Here is a 20833-nt window from a genome sequence, read left to right as displayed (position 1 = left end):
GTTACGAGAATACCGCCCCAGATCTCAAGCGCTGGAAATGGTGGCCCCATAGCACCGGTCTCTTTTCGGATTTTCGCGCGTTACTGGTGCAGTGCTGGACATATGAAAATTTTCTCGTGCGGTAGGGCAATCTCTCACAAAAAAAACTCCCCCCACCTCCCCGAAAGGGATCGTGCGGAAATGCGAATGCATTGGGTGCACCGATGAGTGCGCTGCGGCAAGCAGTCACGGAGAGGGGCGTGCGCTCCACTGCATTTATATATATTTTTCCGAGCGCAGCGAGCGGAGAGAGGGTACGCGGAGAGGAGAGAGAGACCCGCGCAACACGCCCGCCCCGCGCGCGAGCTCTCTCCGCCGAGCTCCGCGATGCGAACGCCCTCACACGCCCGAGCGCGCTCCTCCTCTCCACTCACTCTCCGCTACTCCGCCCGAGCTCCGCGATGCGAGCGCCCTCACACGCCGAGCGCGCTCCTCCTCTCCCCTTGCCCTCCGCTACTCCCGCCCGAGCTACGACGTGCTCCGGTTGCTAGGCGCGCCACAGCTGTTGCTAGGCGCACGCCGGCCAACGCACGACAACCCCGACTAAGAAATGCATTCGCATTTAAAAAACGCGAGTGCACTTGCCACTTATGCGTGCTGACCAAGGCTCACCGCGCGCATATGGCGAGCGCCCAGGGCTCGCCGCGAGTGGCGCTTGCACTCGCGAGTGCTTAGAGTTTCTGCATAACTTTTTCTTCCTCCATGTTCTGCATATAGCTCCCGATAGAGGAACTATACGAGTGCTGACCGTGGCTACACCCTAGCGTGGCCCGCCGTGAGTGGAACTCGCACTCGCGAGTGGTGAGCGGGGCTCACTGCGAGTGGCGCTCGCACTCACCAGGCCAAAACGATGGTAAGGCTCACTCACCACTCACTCGCGAGTGGTGAGTGTGTGAGTGCACTCATGAGTGGGCCTGCCGACCTATGTGCCACAGAGATGAGGAGCCAGGTGAGCTTTCAAGGTGCGGGAGAAGCACCTCAAAGTTGGGCGTCTCCTATGGTACGGATGGTGTTCAGAGCTGTGTCCGACACCGCTAGTGCCTTCGCGCAACTGGTGCCATACTTGGTTACCCTGGTGGTGCCGCAGACTTCCAACCCATTCTTCACCCGACAACGTGGCAGAAGTGCGCTATGGCGAAACCTTAGATGTCGAGGATGTGCGACCGAACGGACCGCCGGTCGCAAGAATGATGTTGCAGGGATCCGAAACCACAACAGATGCGGATACCTCTAAAAAAACCACAATTGATTCTGGCGCATAAGCTTGATGCAAATTTAACTATAGTTTTTTCTTAAAAAATAACCTTAACACAAACGGAAGTGCAAACACCTAAGTTTGAAAACTTGGGCATCATCCAGTCACATAGCAAGAAAATTGCTCGTCAATGCTCCCATCATGGATGGCTCCCATGAATGATGAAAGGTACGTATGTCTGTCTGGTATGGAGATCTATGGGAGAGGCCTTTGCCCTGCAGTGGGAGGCTAATGATGATGATGTGTGACTGTCTTTTTGGGCTATCTAAACGGGAAGTACGTTTTGTCTGACATAACGGCCACTCGAGTCAACCAGAACAGTTACTAGACCCACTGGGGGTTACTGGGAGGAAGAGGAGTGGAGAGAAAAGGGAAAGTGATCCAAAGACAGTGATGATCTTGCTGGAACACGTGCTAAGACACGTGAAGAAAAGAGAGAGAGAGAGAGAGAGAGAGATAGAGAGAGAGAGAGAGAGAGAGAGAGAGAGAGACAGCTATGAAAGCAGAGAGAGAGAGGGGGGAGAGAGTAAACGTTTATAAATACGACCTATGTCCGGGTCCGCGCTCTAGGAGGTTGAGAACAAACGACCTCCCCCCTGATGGTGAGCAGTTTGCCGACGTGTTCTCACCTACATGCAGAAACAGACACGGGCGCGTTGTCCTTTCTTCATGTGCCCTGTTTTAGCGCTGTTCCACCTAGACATGTGCCAACTCGCCCAAGTTCAAACTCCCCTGAAAGGCAGCGAACGAAACAGAGGAGGGCAATATGAAAAGCAGAGGACGGGGACATGTCAGAAGGGAATAATAAAAAACAGGGGAGGGGTGCCCCTCCTTTTTACTTTATTATGAACGAGATATAAGTATTAAGGGAGGGGAAGAGTCGGACTATGGGGAGAAATAAGGGGAGGGGCAGAATAGGGGTGTAGCGGAGGGGAAATGGACGAAAGGAGAGATTGAGGAAGAAAGGGGATGGGGCACGTGTAAAAGAGGCGAAGAGAGTGGGGTTGGGGGAGATTGCGAAATAGCGTATCAGGAAGGGACCGGGAGGGAAAAAACCGGAAAGGGAATAAAGTGGAGCAGTGCATGAGATCGCAGTGGGGAAATGATGGGGAGATCTGGAGCTAGATTGTCACAGGTTTAGCGGAGAAGAGGGCAACAAAGGCAAGGGAGGAAAGTGCGAAAAAAAACGGCGGTGGGGCAAGCGAGAGGAGGGAATTAAGGGAATAGCAGGGTGTACGATCGCGCGTGCCAATGTTAAAGTGAAAAACATGAGGGGGCAGGAGGCGATGGAGGAGGTTGAAGGAGTGGAGTTGGCGGTGGTGAAGGGAACTGGAGGAGGGAGAGCCTATTAGACTGGGAAGAAGGCTCCAAAGGCAGAGGCTGAAGATGACGCATGGAAGAGGAATGAGAAAGGGTTGAGGGAATGTTAGGGAGACGGATATAATACAGTGCGCCGTTGAAGGCAAAAGGTGGAGTGGAGTAAAGGGTGGGAATGTGGAGGGATCGATGGAGAGAAGGGAACACACAAAGCCAGGGGGAGTATCGCAAAAGGAGAGGACAGGAAGGGTGAGGCAGAGCCAGGGGGCATTGATACAAAGTGGTAGGAAAGCCACTTGCTGTTGGCCACCTGCCGCTTCGTTTGGAGAAGAAATTTGTGTGCCACAGTTCCAAGTGCCCAGTGAGCGTGCCTGCCCAGCTCACAAAGCACATGAACCATGCTTCCACATCCATGCCTCTGTCATCATACTGGTTTTCCTTTCACGTTAAATGAAAAATCATCAACAGCCGTAAACGCAGGTTGGGTGAGCAACTGGATAGAAAGGAAGAGCTGGAGAGTTAGGAGGGGAAAGGCACTAGGGGTTGGCTGACACGATATCATTTCTTCACAATTCGCAGCACAGCAAGCATATAGGCGGCCAATCTTTTCAAGAGCCGTCTCAATTCCAAGCCCTTGGAAGTCCAGGTACTGCAGATATTGCTTTCACTGCAGATATGGCAGACACTGTTTGCATACCGGTAACACATTTCTGCAGGCAACGATCTTCTGATTGGCCGCACTGATTTCACTAGAACAATAGTGCCAGTAGCACAGCTTTCAGCTGTAGTATTAGAGGCCCCAGCTCGTTACAAAAAAGCAGCACATGCGCCACGCGGAGCATGAGAGGGGAGTGTGCCGGCAGCGAGCAGCGACGAGACAGCACAAAAGGAACGGGGGCAAGGATTCCTCTCGGGAGGCGGTTGGAGGGCAAGCCAGGAGCGTGCTTGCGCCGTGCTCCGAGAATCGTCCCTAGAGCTGCTCCGGGGTCCCTCTGCTGCAACACGGGGTGCCTGTTCCCGCTGGCGAGATCCGGAGGCATGTTCCGGGCCAATATTCGGGGCGAGGCCTAGAGTGGCCAAGAACTAGCGCGGGCATCGACATTCTGTACCTGCGACCACCACGTCTCAACAGGCGACGTTCGACCGAGGTTCCACGCGTTCCATCGACGTCATCCCGCCCAGCGTCGAATAGACTGAAACCTGAGCGTGTCCCCTCGTTTTTCCCTTCCGCGCGAACTTTGGTTCGGACTTCAGTGTTATAGCCATTCCTCCGCGTGGCGCATGTGCTGCTTTTTTGTTGCCGATCAGGTCGCCAGTTCTTTTCCCCCAGTGTTTGTGTGTCCTCAGAAGAATACATGTTTTTGTAGTTGTTCTCGACCCATGGCGTCACTTGTCGTTGATCCTCCTCCGTGGGCCACACGCCCGCCAGCTTAACACGCGGCCATTCTCTGCTAAAGAGACTTCGCTGTTAAGCCTGAACGGCTCAAGGGTAGACTTGCGGGTTTTCGCACTAACAGCCTGGGTTTGAGCCCCAATGATTAGAAGTTTTTTCGCAAGACTGACAACTTTTTTTCTTCTGCAACATATTCACCTAGGCTAATTCTAAGCATTCTTGCTGAAAATAAGGATAGTTTGGCATCTTACTGTCAGGTTAATCTCACCCTCATCAGCAGCAACCTATTTAGCTTCACTGAAAGAGGTCTAGCAGCCAGGTTTGTCAAAGACGCCAGACAGGACCGAACTGACGTCCTTCGGCCCAACATCACAACACCGTAGCCGTTTCTCAGAAAACGAGAGCATCTTTTCGGTACATGGCAGTTTTCACACTGTGTACACTCTTGTTTAGAAGTAATTTCCCACATTAAACAAGCCTTACCTTTCTTTTCCAGAATGCAACCAACCTTGAAGCTGTAGTCCATCATCTGTCTGCAATTCTTGTTTCACACTTCACCACACCGCAACCAGAGCGAGCGAGAGCGAGAGAGAGAGAGAGAGAGAGAGAGAGAGAGAGAGAGAGAGAGAGAGAGAGAGAGAGAGAGAGAGAGAGAGAGAGAGAGAGAGAGAGAGCTCACAGGATACATGTGTCGTATACAACAAGTCGTCGTTTTTATTATTAAATACGTACGAATATTACCTAGAAACTTGCTTTTTTTTTCTCTTTTCTACGACTTGACGCAAGCACTCTAAACGTCCAGTTGCTGCAGCCGTCGCACCACAATACTCGCACGCAGGAATAGTAAAAAAAGAAAGGACAAACAAATCGGGGGAGTAAGGGCGGGGGGAGCGCAGGACACGCTGCTCTGCTGTCTTTCTCTTTTTCCTTTGCACCAGTGGTCACCACTCACTCGTTCGGCCGTTCACTTTTGTCCCTTCACGCACGCCGTCATTCACACACGCTGCGGACGTCTCATTCGCACATTCGCATCAGCATCACCATCATCGCCATCATCACGCGGCATTGTGGACGAGACATAGATAGCGATCAAAAAAGAAAGAAAAAAAAAAAGAAAGCACGGCTGAGCACAATTACGACAAGTGCTTTCGCGGAAGACTATGTTCTGTTCTTGTCCTTTCTCTTACTCCATGCGCGGAACGGCACTCTCTTCGGAGAGCAGAAAAAAAAAACCCTTCACTAAAACTCGAGCTGCGTTTCGCTCGCGCCGTAATCGCTCCTCCTCCGCGACGAAACGGTCTGTACAGGCGACAGCGAGTGATAAGGTGCGCTTCCTCCCCATCTACGAGAAAAAAACTTGCACGGAAACATATACAACTCGAAACGAGTTGGTTTCTCCGAGGAATCCGCGACAGAATACGGGTATACACTGTGCAAGTCTCGCCGAGGTTACCAGGACAGGGACGCGTAGAGGGCGCAGTTATCTAAAAGGCGGTTTCAAGTCTGGGCGGCGTTAAGGCAGGTGTTTTTACAAGCTTCGTACTCGGCCCGGCCCGAGACAGCGGCGGGTGCTCAAGTTTTGTCTCCTCCGACAGCTTGGCTGCCGCCGAGATGCCGAGCGAAAAAATTGCATCACGGTATCACTCGTTATAGACGACGCAAATCAAACGTTGCCGAAACGACGAAACTAAGTGGGGAAACGGCTCCTCGCAAAACGACCGTGTAGCGCAGCATTTGGACTGGCTTTTTCCATATATATGCGGGAGGACCTTTACATTTACACACTTTTGGGGGGGAAGCTCTGTGCTTGCAGGACTATAGATGCGAGCGAAAATTAACAGGCATCAACTTGGTTGCAAGAAAATATTCACGAAAAAAAAAGAAGGGGACACGGCACCCTGACTTGTGCTACGTCTATGTGGACAGCACACCGCACTGGTGACTGACTCTCCGCACACTGCGGAAAAATGACTATTCCTGGACCATATGCAATCGAAACGACGTGAGAGGCCTCTAAAAAAAGGGCGCAGGAAAGGGGAAAAAAAAAAGGGGGGGGGAATAAGTTGGCCTGGAAATTTTTTTTTCTTTGTTTGCCCCACCCTTTAGTGTAGTAGTAGCACCACAATTGTAAACACAAACATGTTAAGGAGTAAAAATTGAACGGCATGCCTTTTTTTTTTGCTTGTTTTCTCGTTATACTTTCTACCCATCAAAAACTGCAAGTGATAAAAGAAAAAAAAAAAAAGAGAGGGGGGGAGTTTTCCTGACAATCCCTAAAAACCGTCTCCCCAAAAGCAAGCAGCATTCCATGCTTCAGTTAGGGGCGCACCGGCGGCCTCTCGCGACAACGCCTAAGGCGTTGTGGTACAAACTCGGTGCTTTAGAAGGGTCACCTTGAAAGCGCCTAGGTGTGAAGGCAACGGCTCAGTCCTCCGTTCTAGCCTCTGACAAACAGAGACGGCAAGAACTTTGACCGCAAGCAACCGTGCTGTAGCGAAAGAATGAGATACAGGGAAACTAAAAACAGTAATGGTATTTTTTTTTTTTTCACCCTACCGTCGAGTTTGGCAACTGAGACGGGAGGGAGGTGGCATTGAGGATAACTAACTGGCCCTCCTTGCAAGCCACGGGAACAACAGAGGCAAACCTTAAAAGTTGCCGTTTCTTCCTTCGTGCACAAAAAAAAGCCGCGCATAAAAAACAAGAGCAGGATTTTTTTGCTTCCTGGCTGCCAAGTTTGGTGAGCAAGCGAGGACATTCCTTCTAATGGCGAAAAAATAAAAACATATCGGCGACGAGAGAAAAAAAAAAAATCATCGCCACGAACAGCAGTTGCACAGGCGGGGTTTGTTTATACGTCGTCCCGAGTCCCCCCCTTCCCAACGCCGAGAGGACGACTCTCGAGCATTCCGTCAAACTCCACCGACGTCGGTCGCACGAGTCCGCAGCTCCGCCGTCGATTCTTCGCAGCAAACTCCGGGAACTGCTGCCAGCACAGTGTACACACCAGAGCCGCCGGACTTCCGTAGTCCCTCGGAGTTGTTTTCCGTTTCGAGCCGCAAACGGCGGCGGGTGTTGATCCGATTCAGTTGATCGATTTTTGGCTGCTCATGACGGAGTTCACCGAGATGCAGCAGCAGCAGCAGCAGCACAGCAAAGACGTCACATTTCAGACTGGTCCAGTTTCTGGTATGGATTGCAGCGGCTCTCGCCGGTCAGCTACAAGGAATGGTACCATCGCAGTTCCGTCCGTAAAGTCCGGAATCTCTCTTCCTCCCCTGTGACCATCACAGCGCGGGGCCACTCGGATGTGGAGATCCGACTGCTCTCGTTCGTTTCTGCTAGTCGGTCGTGAAGTCACTGTCAAACCAGCCCTTCCGGTCACTGGTGCCTGTGCGCCCCGCGCGGCCCCCCAGGGCCGTACTGGAGGTGGTGAGAGGGAAACAGCGTCATGGGAGGGGGCGAGGTCACGGGCGACTGCGGACCCTCCATCAGGGTGGTGGTGGACCCGCCCGGCACCCCGACGTGCCTCTGCTGCATGAGTTGGTGCAACGTCGGCTTGGGCTCGGGGCTCAGGGACGTCGGGCAGGTACGCGCCGCGCCGTTCAGCTGGACCAACCTGGAAGGGAACAAACCAGAGCGGGCAGTGTTAGTGTTGCAACTACTTGAAGGGCAGTGAATACAGGTTCTCACACACAAAAAAAGAAAAGCATTCCAACTCAACATGAAAGCTGTTGAAGTGCAGAGCAGTGATTCACCAAGAGGGGCTGTAGCGCCCTCTCTTGAGTGCTTTCAGTATCAGCCTGGCGTTGATACCAAAAATAGTCAAGAAAGGGTGCTGCAGCCCCTGAAAAGGCCTATTGCTTGTATTCACTGGCGAGGCGCGCATGCAGGCAACCGTGTGAATGCGCCGTCACTCGTTACGTCGGGCTCCGCGGGATGGTGGCACTTGTCTGTGCTAAGCACATGACTGTGTTGCACGTTAACAAACTCTACACCGCTGAACGCGAAGTAATGCCTTGACTCCAATGTGAGTGCGATTATTAAACCCCTCTGTTGACACCACCATTGAGAATCGGGTTGAAACAGAGCAGATGACGCAAGCCGATATTTTTTTTTTTTTTTGCTTTCTTCAGCGTGCGGGCGCAGTGGCCCAAGTCGCGCCATGTCCGTGGCGCATCAGCCATGCCTGTGGCCGTTTCCAGTGTTGCCAAGCGAAGAAATTGACAGCTGAACTTTTCATCGAATACCACCTATGGAGAGACATTAAAAGGAGTTTTCATTAATTTGGGATAATTAATGACTGAATTCATAATGTTTTCCTTATTTTATATCACTGTGCACTTATTTGTGGCCTAGCAACGGCATCCTCTGTGGCAACGGTGCAACGCAAAGATTCCCCCCAACATATTGCATACGAGGAATGTGTGCCTCTGTAGCGCAATGGGATCGACATCAGCTTCCTAACATGAGGGACCCAGATTCGATCCCGACCAGGGTAAGCAGCTATCTTTCCGAAGCCTCTGTTCGGGTGCGCAACGCCGTGACGCCGACCCTACGAGCGACAAGCCGGGCCACCAAGGTGCTCTGAACGTAAAACAGTCCCATGTTCTGCTTCGTGGGTTATTCATGACAGGCAAGTTAATGAAAGCGAGTGGAACCAGGAGCAGTGAAGCGTACGCGCAGAAAAGTAATTCACCCTTTGAGGGTTTTTGCCGTATCTGTGTATGGCGGCAGCTTTCCATCCTGCAAGGTCTTTGCTGTACGGGTACGGTTTCGACCCTCCGTTTGACATTTCGTGCCATAAGGACGATGCATGTTCACTGGTAGGCGCTGCCACCTCCTAGGACTTGCACAAAGCGTTCTAAATTTGAGTGTGCTACCTTCTTGCGGAGACACACAGAACTCTCTAGCTTCAGCGAGTCATGCAGTCTGTGTCGACCCTCTTTCGTAGTTCCAGTTTCGCCGTGTGATCGGAACGGAGGCGCGCGAAACTTCATTTTTTTTATTGGAACTCCCTTGCAGGGGAGGCGGAAGTTGATTTCTATCTATATTGGCCATGTTCTTCGCTTGTTTATCACCGTGAAAAAATTTGAGTCTGGGAGAGATTTTTTCAAAAGAATTCGACCTTCAATGGGTCAAATTCTACTTCTAGTTTCTACTTTCTACTGGCTTCTACTTTCAGGTATTGAAGAATTATTACACATGTAGTTGGAGACATTAGCTCATGGGTCGTGTGCGAGTCCCGACACAAATGCATCGATGCACCGGCTCCAAATGACTCACAGAAGGACTGGCCTGCTACAAGCAATGCTCGAAATTTTCTGGGCAGACATAATAGCATATTTGCCCATGTAATGAATCCACTTTTCTATTTTCTTTTTCCAGAAAATTAAGTATGAATTTGGGTGGAGGGTTTATTACGTGGAAAAATGTCGCAACAAATGTTTAAAAGTTGAAATTTTATGCAATAAAAATGCTAAGAGGAGCGCTGTCAAAACCTTACCTTTCCAGTAAAATCATGCAGGTAATTATGTAACTAAATTTCTTCTTTACTCGCAACATGTTAGTGGCTCCCTACTCGCCATTGTCCGTCTACTCGCCATCGGAGCTGTCCTCCTCACTGAAGTCGCCTGCGGCTTCACGTTCGTCATCGGCCCACAGCGCATTGTCTTCCATGCCGTCAAGGCCCTCCAAAACTTTATGCGCACCGAAAACTTCCCTTCTTTGGGCCCACGAAACACGCAGCGATCCCTGTCCACTGCCTGAACCTCTTTTTTTCGTTAGTAGCGTACTTGCACTGGGTCAACAGTGAAGTGCTGCCAGCTGCACAGTTTCCATATGCATGTTCCACCACGTTCAGTTTGAAGCCAGCCGTGTAGCTCATGTACTGGACCATCCTACGGCGCGCACCAGGAGCACAAAACAAGGTCGGAACACAGCTGAACAACAAAACCATGGAATGTAATAGCGAAATCCCAGAACAGCACAGCGCTGGGAAGGAGCGCGGAGTACTTATTGAGCAGTACATATAAACATTTGAAAAACATATTGAACAGTGCCTTTTCTATTCCTGCTGCATTTTTTATGCAAGGTAACAAGAAAGTAATTTTTCAAGAAGGAAAGGGAGGAGGGGGTTCATTACGTGAGTGGGTTCATTACGTAAGCAAATGCAGTGCATCACTTCTGGGGGCACTGTTGCGGTATTGGTAAAGTGGCTATGAGCCTTAAACCTCGTTGGTGACACACTGGCCGTGCAAAAGGCAGGGACAGCCAAGGGAAGACAATGCCAGATGTCAACTGTGCCAACACCCGCCACCGTCCCATCTACATTTTCCCTCAGGTCCCATCTGTCCTGCCGGCCAGTATGTACGAGCGCCAGTGTTGCACACCTAACATTCACCCAAAGCACAGGTTTGTTGGCCAAGAACTAGTGAAGGCGCAGGGGGACGGCTGTAAGAACAGAACACACCTCAGTAGCAGGTTCAAAGACGCCCCGTAGTCACCTCTCTCGTAAGCTGACGCACCTGAAGGGCCAGTGCCCTGACAATGCAAGCGCGAGCACCCACCTGAGCAAGTCGTCGGTGAGGGTCCGAGTCCTGCCCAGGGGCCTAGCTCCGACGGGCTCCGGCGGCAGACCCTCCGAGTTGGAGCGGTGCAGACCCCGGTCCAGCGACGAGGGGAAGCTGACGGGCGGGCTGCTGCCGGCCCCGTGGTAGTGGTAGTGCCACTCGGGCGACGACGACAGCGACACCGGCGGCTGCGGCACCGGGCGCGAAAAGTGGGGCACCGACTGAGAGTGGGGCAGGAGGCGCATGGCGGCCACGATCGAGGAGGGCGGCGGTGGAGGGGGCGGGCCGGCACCGTTCGGGGGCGTGGCACCTTCCGAGAGTGGCCACGCAGTGGTCAACAGAGGGGGGCCCGCGGTGGCGCTGCGAAGACGCTGCCGCAGGCACTCCAACTCGCGGCGGTGCCGGTTCTCAAGGTCTTCCCGCTCGCGCTGCTGCCTGCAGGGAGGGCACCCAGTGCACGTAGAAAAAAAAATTATCAGCAGTAGCAGCAACCTGCCTGACGAAAAACCACGTCAAAAAGTAGCTTGAAAAAGAAACCTCACTGAGAGACTTCTGATGTAGCTATCTGTTCCTGTTAAAACACTTTTCTCCACTTTTTGTTTGTAAGAAAAAGAACTGTGAAATAAAGTTGGAAGTTCGTTCACTTTGCAGGACGAAGGCCTCTCCAACTGTCTTCCAACTACAGTTAAACCTCGATATAACGAAGTCGTACTTGCGGCCGAAAATTTCGTTACAACGAGAATTTGGTAAAATCGAGGTTTCGATTTTACAGTTAATTTAACCAGTTATTGAGGTTTCAAAACCTTGCCCATCGCCCAGAAACAACTGATATGTAGTTACCTCTCCACTTAAATCGAAATTTGTACTACTGGCCGCGAAAATTGTGTGATTTAAGAGTTTCAACACTTAGGCAATGGAATTCGGACAGCCGACAGTGGTTCGTGTCATCGTAAAACCGGTGCTTTTTTCGCAACGCCACATGAAATATGATAGCAGACTAGGTTTCCACTTTTTTCTTTTTTTCATTTCGGTCACTACTAAACGCCGCTGTTAGTCAATTGAACCCGCATCCATGCCCCGTGAACTTCACCCCGGCGAGGTGCTGGTTCGAAGTTACGCCTCTTTTCGTCCGTTCAGTGGTAGGCTTAGGCGTGGCGGGCCAACAGCAGAAGGGCGATATAAAGCTTTCGAAAGACTTTTTGCAGTATGGGCGCGTGACGCAACCACGACACTCGAGATAAAGCCATGATTGAGAGTTGAGCGGAGTACACACGGACCGCTTCACTTCGTGGAGCAGCGCTTACGTGCTCCCGCTAAAGCGGAAAGCTTACATTAAATATCTTCTGGCCAAATTTGATTAAAGGAGCACTGACACGAAAATTTTATGTTACACTTTTATTGCTTTTATCGATGCTTAATGGTCTGGCGAACCTGAAACAGCACTTCAAATACTTCAGCGCGCGATAGTTAATTACACTGAACGGCCTGAAAATCGTTTGTTTCTGTTTCAAATTCCCGCGCTTTCATCCCGAACGGCGCATATGACAGCCTCCCGGTTTGACCTCACCGCTTTGTGCGGACGTCACCGGCGCCCGCTTGAGAGGGTGTTGCGCCCTCTCGCCGCTCATGGGGCCGCGCGCGTGAAGTGACGTCACGAGTTTTTGGTGAGCGCTGTGCGTCACTTCTTTTTCCTCTCCTGGAGTGATGTCACGCTGATGTCCATTTGCTGAGTGCCGCTCCGCACGCTGCTCCGTCGGCGCGATAAATGCGATCCAATTGAACTATGTTCTTCGCGTCGCAGGCCGCTCATATTTCAGCCAGGGTATTCTGTTGAGTGAAGGAAGCGAACTGTGCAATAATATTAACACCGAAAATTGGTGTCAGTACTCCTTTAAGCAATTACTTTTATGCCCGCTGAGCCCTAAAGAAACTGATTTCTCCGCATCGCAGCTGTCTAATGAACACGTTTTGACCACGTTCGGAGAGCAATTTATTGCCACCAGCACTCGATGTTCAAGCCGTAGTGAACAAGTCCGTAAGCAGTGCTTGGCGTTTCTTGACCAGGGTGGGCTTTACGTGACGCTCGTATGCTGACAGCGCTAGCAAGGCTTGCTCTTCAACATTCGCGTGCGCCTGCGTGCCTCCGCAGGCATCGATGTCGATGCCTCCATCACTCGATGGAGGCATCGATGGCTGGATGGATGGAACGTCGATGGCATCCATCACTTCAATGGCCTTCGGTTTCACCGACACTTCCTCAGGCCCTTGTTCGGAACACTTTTCTTTCCCTTGGAGTGCTCATGCTGCTTATAAGACTCATCTAATGATGGACGAACAAAATATTAATGTGGTTATCAGCGAGCACAACCTAGAGCAGCAGCACCGTGAGCAAGGATGTGTAGAAAAAGACACTTGAAGCGCTTGAAGTAGGCTTCGAGCATAGAGGGCGCTGGCAATTTACCTTGGCGCTGGCGTAGGCAACGATGGAGACGTCAAAATGGTGGCTGCACTATTAAACTGTCCATGACCGCTAGCGGTTTTTGAGCAGCTTCTTTCATCGCTTTTAATTGTTGTCAACCGCATAGTTCACCGCTTTTCTTTCATTTTAGCCTTTTAAGAGTCAATGTGAGTACTGAATGTTTTCAATGTAGGCTATGAGACGCAAAATAAAAGGTGCCTCGACCGGAATTTCGTTCTTCCTTTCTCGCCATGACTTCGTTAAATCGAAAGCTCCGCACGAAATTACTTCGTAAAATCGAGATAAAAATGCATGGATTTAGCAAAATTTTGATAGAAAACTTGAAAAAATTCGTTATATCGCGAATTTCGTTAAATCGAGGTTCGTTATATCGAGGTTCAACTGTAGTCCTACTTTATGCAGTCCAAATCCACCTCGTTGCCCCAAAATTTCTCGTGTTGTTCTTCCCTCGAGTAGCTCTTCCTTGCCCCATCTGTTACTAAGATAGTACAACTGTTGTGAGTCTCCACATCACAAGCCTAGCCTAGCCAGTTCCTGCCTCTTAATTTGAGTCTTCACTAGTGACTGAGCTGCTGTTGTCACAGTCAACACCTCAGTGTCACAAAACCGACAAAGTGTAAAGGGCTGAGGGACCGGTCATCCACAAAGGAGTGGGTAATCTGCACGAAGTACACAATGAAAATACCTAAGCAATAGTTCACTCTCACCCAAAAAATACACCGAAGGCCCAGAGCCGTGAGAAACGAAATAAAATAACGCTTGTAAAACAACATCAATACCCAAGATGTGCATGAAGATGTGTAAAATAAAGCAAACTTCCTCGCCCGTTCACTGCAGCCTACTTAAAACGCCATTTTTTTTGCACTTCCCTGCGCCAGGCATGAAGTTGAAAGGTGTGAATGAGCTAACTGTGTTCAAGTTTCCCAATTGAAACGTACCTGGGTTTCACTCAAATAAGCTTGACACCACACAAACAACAATCTGCTTATGTTCCGTGTTCTTCTACTGAATGTCCCTGCTGGCCGCACCACTCATTCCTAGCGTTTATCTCGTACGTTATGGAGTGAAAAAATTCTAACCTGTAAGGTGACCTTTGGTCCTCATATTTTCCCCATGCTTATACCTTTTCTTGAAAATGCAAATGCAAGGTCGGTGCACCACCCTGCCACATCCACTGGTCACGCGGAACATTATAGTGTGATGGGAACTTGCGGTCGGAACAACACCCCACTACCAGCCGTTCCAGGGAGAAGACAGGAATGGGTGGCACACAGAACCGCGGGAGAACAAGGAGTGACCTTTGACCTCAACGGAGACCTCACATCCCCTTTCCTATGGATGAGATGAAAGAATAAAATGTGGGAGAAGAGACTGCCAAAGGAGGGCTGTGGGCAGAGCCCTCGCCGGCTTTACACCATTCCCTGCGATAAAAGTGATGGCTGGAGATGGATTTGTCATTGTAAATAAGTGTCCGGCTTCTTGTCTTTGTGGAGTCCTTCACTTACAGGTCTATCAGTCAGATCACTGATGCACTATTGCTCAGAGGAGAAGCCGGCGTTCAGATCATTGATGTACTATTGCTTGGAGTAGAAGCCGGCGTAAAAAAATGAAAATTTAACTCCAAGCTTTTATTTTAGCCACAAGGCTGGATGCAATGCATTCTACAAGAACTGCGAAGCGATTGCAGACAACAGAAAAAGAAGACTTTCGTGAACAAATGGTTCATAGCTGCTTTTGTTCACAAGTCGAAGCGCCTGTTCTACATGCGGGGCCGAAATATCCTGTGCTGCGCAATTCCATTTTTTTTTCTTTTAATCGGGAGAACAGCCAAACTTACCGTGCTAGTAGCTGCTTGAGAAACTCTTCGACATCCTCCGGTTCTTCCGGCTCCAACTCCCGCATCTGGTCGGAAGTTAAAGCAGTCTGGTGGGTGGGCGGAGCGTCGGTAAGGAGGGGGGGCAGTGGAAAGAAAAACGAAACAAGGCCAGGTTGAAAGGCCAGCCCTGAACAGTGGCTGAGAGGCATGGATACAAATGACGGCAGTTTGAAAAAAAGTGACGGCGTAACCGGCGGCATACAAACGTCACACACACCCACGTAAGGCCAAGCTCTCGCACATTCGCAGCCGCCGCGCTCATGTCCAAAAGCCCCGCACCACCACCAGTGTGATGAGGCATCGCAGCGAGTGCAGCGCAGGAGGAGAGAGGAAACCCGCAACGAAGCCGCAAAAAGGGGACAAAGCGACAGGCTCTTGGCAAGAGATGGACACTTCAAGGAAATTGTAGGCGGGAAGGGTGTGACACTGTGGGGAGGGAAAGGGGGAGGGTTACCGCCGTCAAGAAGAGAGGCACCCAAGCTAGAAGAGAGAAGCGTCACCCGTAGACCAAGCAGTGAAGCGAGGCTGTTTCGGCCGTTTTCCCGTTCCCGGCCGTGAGGGGGGCGTCTCGACGCTACCCTTACCAAGAACTGCGTGAGGGAGAGGCTGCGGCCATAGTCAACCAGGCTCGGTGCACCGCCCGGCCGCTCGCTGCCCGGAATGGTGCGCGGCGCGCTCCGGCGCGGCAGCGGCGGCGAGCCGCACGGCGAGGCGCTCCACGGCGGTGACGCGGCGGGGCTGAGTCCCCCCGCGCAGCAGCGCTCGCAGCCTTCCTTCGGCCGCGGGCTGAGGGACGAGAGGCTCCGCGCCTTGGCCAGCGTGGGCGGGTCCAGGGACAGCAGGAAGCGGCGCGGCGACGACGACCGGGTCGGCGACGTCGCGGTGTTCACGCACGCGTTCTTGAGCGGCGGCCGGTCCGTCTGTGTCTCGACGTCGCGCACGTGCACGCGCACCTTCCACGGCTCGGCGGCCGGGGGCGGGGGCGCGACGAGCGAGTCCAGGGAGGCCTGGGACAGCGAGGAGAGGTCGCCGCCGGAGTCGGAGGAGCGCAAGTAGCCGCGCATGATCTTGGCCAGGGCGAGCTCCAGGGAGGTGGGCGCCATGTCGAGGCGGCGGCGGGGCTCCGCGGCGGCGGCATACGGGAACGTGGCGTAGGGGTCCACGGGGTCGTCGAGGGTCTGGCAGGACGAGTCGTGGCTGAAGAGGTGGGACGAGAGGCGGCCCCGCGTGGACGACGGCTCGGGGTGCAGGGTGTGGCGGGAGTGCGGCGGGGGCGAGCAGGACGGCTCCCACTAGAGGGCAGCGTGCAACACGACCATGACACACGGGAAGAGAAGAAGAGGGGAGGACTTTTGTTGTGGGGGTGGGTGGGAAGAAGGGAGAAGCGGGAACTACCTGGCATTTCTGTTTCAGAGCTCAGCCATTGTGACGAGTAGACTGACACAACTTTGAAATCTGTCCTCAGCTTGCCGAGTGGCAACCGTGCCATGCGGGGAGATATCACAGGGACCAGCACGATACAAGACTTCTTTCGAACGACCACCCTCTCAAATGCTAGTCCACAATCTGAAGAGCAGTTCTGCCCTTCCTAAAGCACCTTTTTTCTTCTTCTGCCTTTGAGCTTCACGTCACAAAATGAATTTAAGCTAGACAAAAAGTAGAACTCAATTAGCGTTATTAAGTGTGGGCCCATCTCTTCTGCCGGGAACAAACAGACTTCGAAGCTTTCGGGAATTTTTGAGCCAAATTTGCACCTGCGATGTTATTTCCTGAGTGCTGTTATTTACTCCGTTACCTGTATTATCCACAAGCCCAATGCCTTAAAGTGTGACAACCAATTCTGACAATGTTGCCTATGCGAAGGATGTAGGGTGTGGCCAAGTTGCTGAGCGCAACTTTTCACCCTATTTCCTGCCATAATGTGTATGTTTATGGAAACAAACAAACTTAAGGTTTCATTGAAAAATATTGCACGTTGAAGCAAGAAATACGCAATTTTAATGTAAATGGCACTGGCTTTGTCCAGATGATTAGGAAATTTTTTTTTAATGAAATGGCAGGACACCAGCAGCTTTTCTGCACTTGTTGCAGTGAAAACACAAATACAAACTTCCAAATGGCTCACAGGGCAACAGCAGCTGCCAGGTAAAAAATATCACGGACTTGAGAAATTAACTAACTGCAAATAGAATCCAAATAAACACTTTTCCTAGTGGTACGGTTACATACAAATGGCTGTGCTATGAAAATATATTCGAAAATTTAGAGGCTAGCTGGATATTTGGCATTATCTCTCAACGTCTCTCATACTGATCTGAGAATTCCGCTCTTTTATTCACATTACAATTTTGTTACTGCACTCAGGACATGTAGCTTGCCATATTGAAAACCACCGAAATCCTCAATTGATGTACAGTTTAAAGCCCTGGGTGTTTGTTTTGCCTAAAGCTGTCAAATTGTAGACTAAAGATCTTTTGAGCAAGAGCTTGATAGGTCAACACGAGAACAGCACCCATAGCTGTGTCGTTGGAGACCAGAAATAACCTACTAGGGTTGCCTACATTCCATCAGAGGCAGCCTAACTTTCGGTTCCTGCTGCACCATGGCTTTCGGCATGAAGACAACACTGTCTGCCTGTCACCAGATCCTCCCGAGTAAGGCCACAAAATGAAGGAGGCATGGAATTAGAAATCCGCCTGTTAATCTCAACCTGCTTGGCAATGGCAGTGTCATGTTTCGTTGGCAGTCAGTGCGACAAGGTATGAAAGGCCAGGCGTTTTGAAGTAAAGTAGTGGGCTGTCTTCCTGGTGCATTTAAATAAAACCGCTCGCGTTCTAAACAAGGGCGACGAAAGATGGTGATGAGAGAGGAGAAGGTAGGGAGCAAGAACCAGTGCAAAAACCTGTGCAAAAAGGAACACCCGCACCCAAACCACGAAAAGAGCCCACCACGGCCCAGATAGAAAGCGCACCAAACGCCCCCACCAAACACAGTGCACACCAAACACCACCGCACCCATTCGGTCACTACTCGCGCTCTCATCTGTGGCTGTAATGGCACGCACAGCCAGAAACAGACAACTCTCTCTAAAATGGCGAGAGGAGGAAGAAGACATCAGCATGCCATCAATGAGAATGCCTGCGACTTTACAAGACCACTAATGTTTGCCTCCTCTCGAAGGCCTTGAAAATAAGGAAGGGGGCGGGAAACGAATGTTGTTTAGCATCCTAGCTGGGCTTCCACTTGCAGAGCTTCCGCTGAAGTTCATACCTCTTCTTAAACAGCATAACGTTCCCACCCGAAGTTCTGGTCATCTGCCTTTTTTGCAGCACACGACGGAGGACCGCATCCCAATCTCTGAGGACCACTTGAGACCCCCCTCCCACTGACACATGCACAGAATACAATCCTACAGGTGTAGTCACACTGTGCCAACAGTTGGCCGGTTCAATCAGCCGACACCGCGCTGGTAGGTTGCAGCGGTCACGGCACACGCTGAGCCAACGCCAACAGTCAACTCTGAGCCCTTAAGACTTCTTTAACTAGACACTTAGTGCTCTGTCTTGATGTTTGCAGTTTTTGTTTCAGAGCTCACTTTTTATTCGACGAATCGCCCACAAATTTTTGATCAGGCGAAATGGCAATGTACTTGTCCATGTACTGACATTTACACTCAATAATAGTGCGAATTTGGGCAGTGCAAAGTTAACCGCTACGTATGGTGACACTCTATGGCAAAAAATTGTTGGTACCACTTGCGGTAGTGCCCTAACCAGTGAAGTGCGTTGCTCTGATGTTTGCTTATCAATACAGATTACTTATGCAGCGACAATCAAGTACCCTTCACTTCGGCACTGCGACGAGATGCTACCGTGCCACTGGGGTCTATGCACCTTCTATGACCATGTTGCACAAAAATTGATGGATGTGTTCATCACACGAGGCACTTTTTGGATAACTGCGTAAGGCCACCCACCAGATGCAACGTAACGGCGTTGCAGTTTTACCAAGAAATAGACAAAAGTGTCCACTCTGCCTTAGTTTTGCTAGTTGAGCATTGTTAGCGCGAAATTCTTCTCCAACACCAGAGGATATGCCGCAATCCTACACAACAAATAGATTAATTGAAAATTCCCTGTGCAGAAAATGACCCAAAACCAACGAAATGAGAGAGAACCCATAGCCAGGCCGCACGCCACACGCTACCACGGCAGCTAAAATAATACACCAACAAAACTGCAGCTTACTCTATTTAGTGGTGTATCAATGTGAAATTATCGGATTTCACCATACCTAACAGATAAACCTTGAATCTCAAAATGAACCTTTCAACATGAGTACACCAGGAAAATCAGAGCCCCAGCTTTTAAATGAATTTTTTTTACAGCATAACAATCCCAATGAACAAGGACAACAGTTGCTCCAACAACCCCCACACACAAAGGTTTTCAGCCAGTCAAATTTGCCTCTTGTTATAACACGCCCATCTGCACAATTTTCAGTTGATATCGAATGCCTATGAACATGGTTTCAGTTTCGGTATAACGAAGCAGCTATCACCGAACCATCAGGTTTCCCAGTGATTGCATTAGCAACTTTCCCTTTTGAATGCAGCTATTATGAATTTTTTAAACGAAGAACTGCCGTGTAATCGTCTGGTTTACCGCAACAAGGCCAGGCTGTATTCGGCTGCCATTAAAAACTAAAGCAAGCTGCCTAATGAATCGGGCAAAAAAAAAAAATTGCGTGGAAAACCCTCTTGTGCTAAAGAAAATCAGCTTGTGGTCAAGAACTCTGGCACAACTAAATTTGAAACCGTCTAAGCACTCGGGGAGAATTTCTCAACAGAAACTAACAAGATGGATGAGTGTACATGTTAACCCTATGTGACCAACGCCCAAACCAATTTTTTGCCATTCCCGTTCGCTGCGACAGCATTTCCAACATTTGCGAGTACCGCATAACAGCGATCTTTGATTTCGAATTAAATACGAAGCAAAGGGTTTGGTGGGAGAGTTTTGAGCCAACGCATATATTTTGAATTAGCGGTGAATAATAATTTTTTTTGCTCGGCACAGTCAAAAGCGAAATTTAACATTTCTCACGCCAGTGCAACTGATGAACTTGCTGTTGGGTTTATTGGCAGACTTACACGTGAGCAACTTGCTGCTCGTATTTGAGCTGAATGCAATCAAAGTTCTGACAAACTGTTTGGGAACGCAATCGTGGCCCAGCCTCGGCCAATCACTAAGCAGTTCTGTTTTCATGTAGGCTCTAGCAAGGCTGCTCAGTGTGTAGGACACTGAAGAATGAAGAGCAAGTTCGATGCTAGGCTACAGTTTGCACTTCCCAAGGCTTCACACATGGGTCCGGGCCTTTGTACAGGCAAAGCATCTTCACTCTAAGTGTAGATGCACGCAAGCACAAAAGCCTGAGAAGTGGTTTGGCTATAGGGCAATTCGACACCTAATATGAATGTTCAGGACCTGCCATAGTGCCACTGCACGATGATAAAGGCCAGCATACATCCTGGTATGCAGCCTGGCAAATGGCCTGGTGTATGGCCTGGTATATGCGACCTGCTATGTGGCCCGGTATGCCACCCAGTATGCGACCTGGTATGTTGCCTGTTATGTCACTCAGTATGTGGCCTGGCATGTGGCCCGGTATGCAACCTGGTATCCGGCCTGGTATGCAACTTGCAGCCACAACCGGTACTGAGCGTTGGCACCTCATCAAGAAATGCGTTTTTAAATGCCATAAATGTGCCTACTCCAGCAGGTTTGCTTTTTTTTAGCAATTTTTAAAAAATTGCCATCTTTTTTACGAACAAGGCATAAAAAAAGGGACTAGTAAGAGATGACCAGCGCTGCCTATCATTTAACAAAAGGACTGAAAAATA

The 20833-nt window shown here is 50.4% G+C and overlaps 1 protein-coding gene across 10 annotated transcripts in view; it reads right to left on the bottom strand.

Moving 5' to 3' along the window:
• Window positions 1–4695: 4695 nt before the first annotated feature.
• Wnk (Wnk kinase) overlaps window positions 4696–20833 on the bottom strand; it is a 202495-nt gene continuing 186357 nt past the window's right edge. For 7 of the 10 annotated variants that reach the window (XM_077690157.1, XM_077690152.1, XM_077690154.1 and 4 more), the window contains 4 exons: window positions 15516–16223; window positions 14893–14978; window positions 10574–11011; window positions 4696–7623 (listed from right to left, as the gene is read on the bottom strand). In XM_077690157.1, coding sequence (XP_077546283.1) covers window positions 7386–7623; window positions 10574–11011; window positions 14893–14978; window positions 15516–16223 — 1470 coding nt within the window. In that variant the 3' untranslated portion in view covers window positions 4696–7385. The remainder of the gene's footprint in view (window positions 7624–10573; window positions 11012–14892; window positions 14979–15515; window positions 16224–20833) is intronic. The other 3 variants (XM_077690156.1, XM_077690160.1, XM_077690161.1) reach the window with 3 other exon arrangements.

This window comes from Haemaphysalis longicornis, unplaced genomic scaffold, assembly GCF_048455015.1.
Source record: "Haemaphysalis longicornis isolate Haplotype H1 unplaced genomic scaffold, Haemaphysalis longicornis Haplotype H1 scaffold_10, whole genome shotgun sequence".
Lineage (NCBI taxonomy): Eukaryota > Metazoa > Arthropoda > Arachnida > Ixodida > Ixodidae > Haemaphysalis > Haemaphysalis longicornis.
Note: the sequence above shows the minus strand (reverse complement) of the source record. Positions and strands in the feature narration are given on the sequence as shown.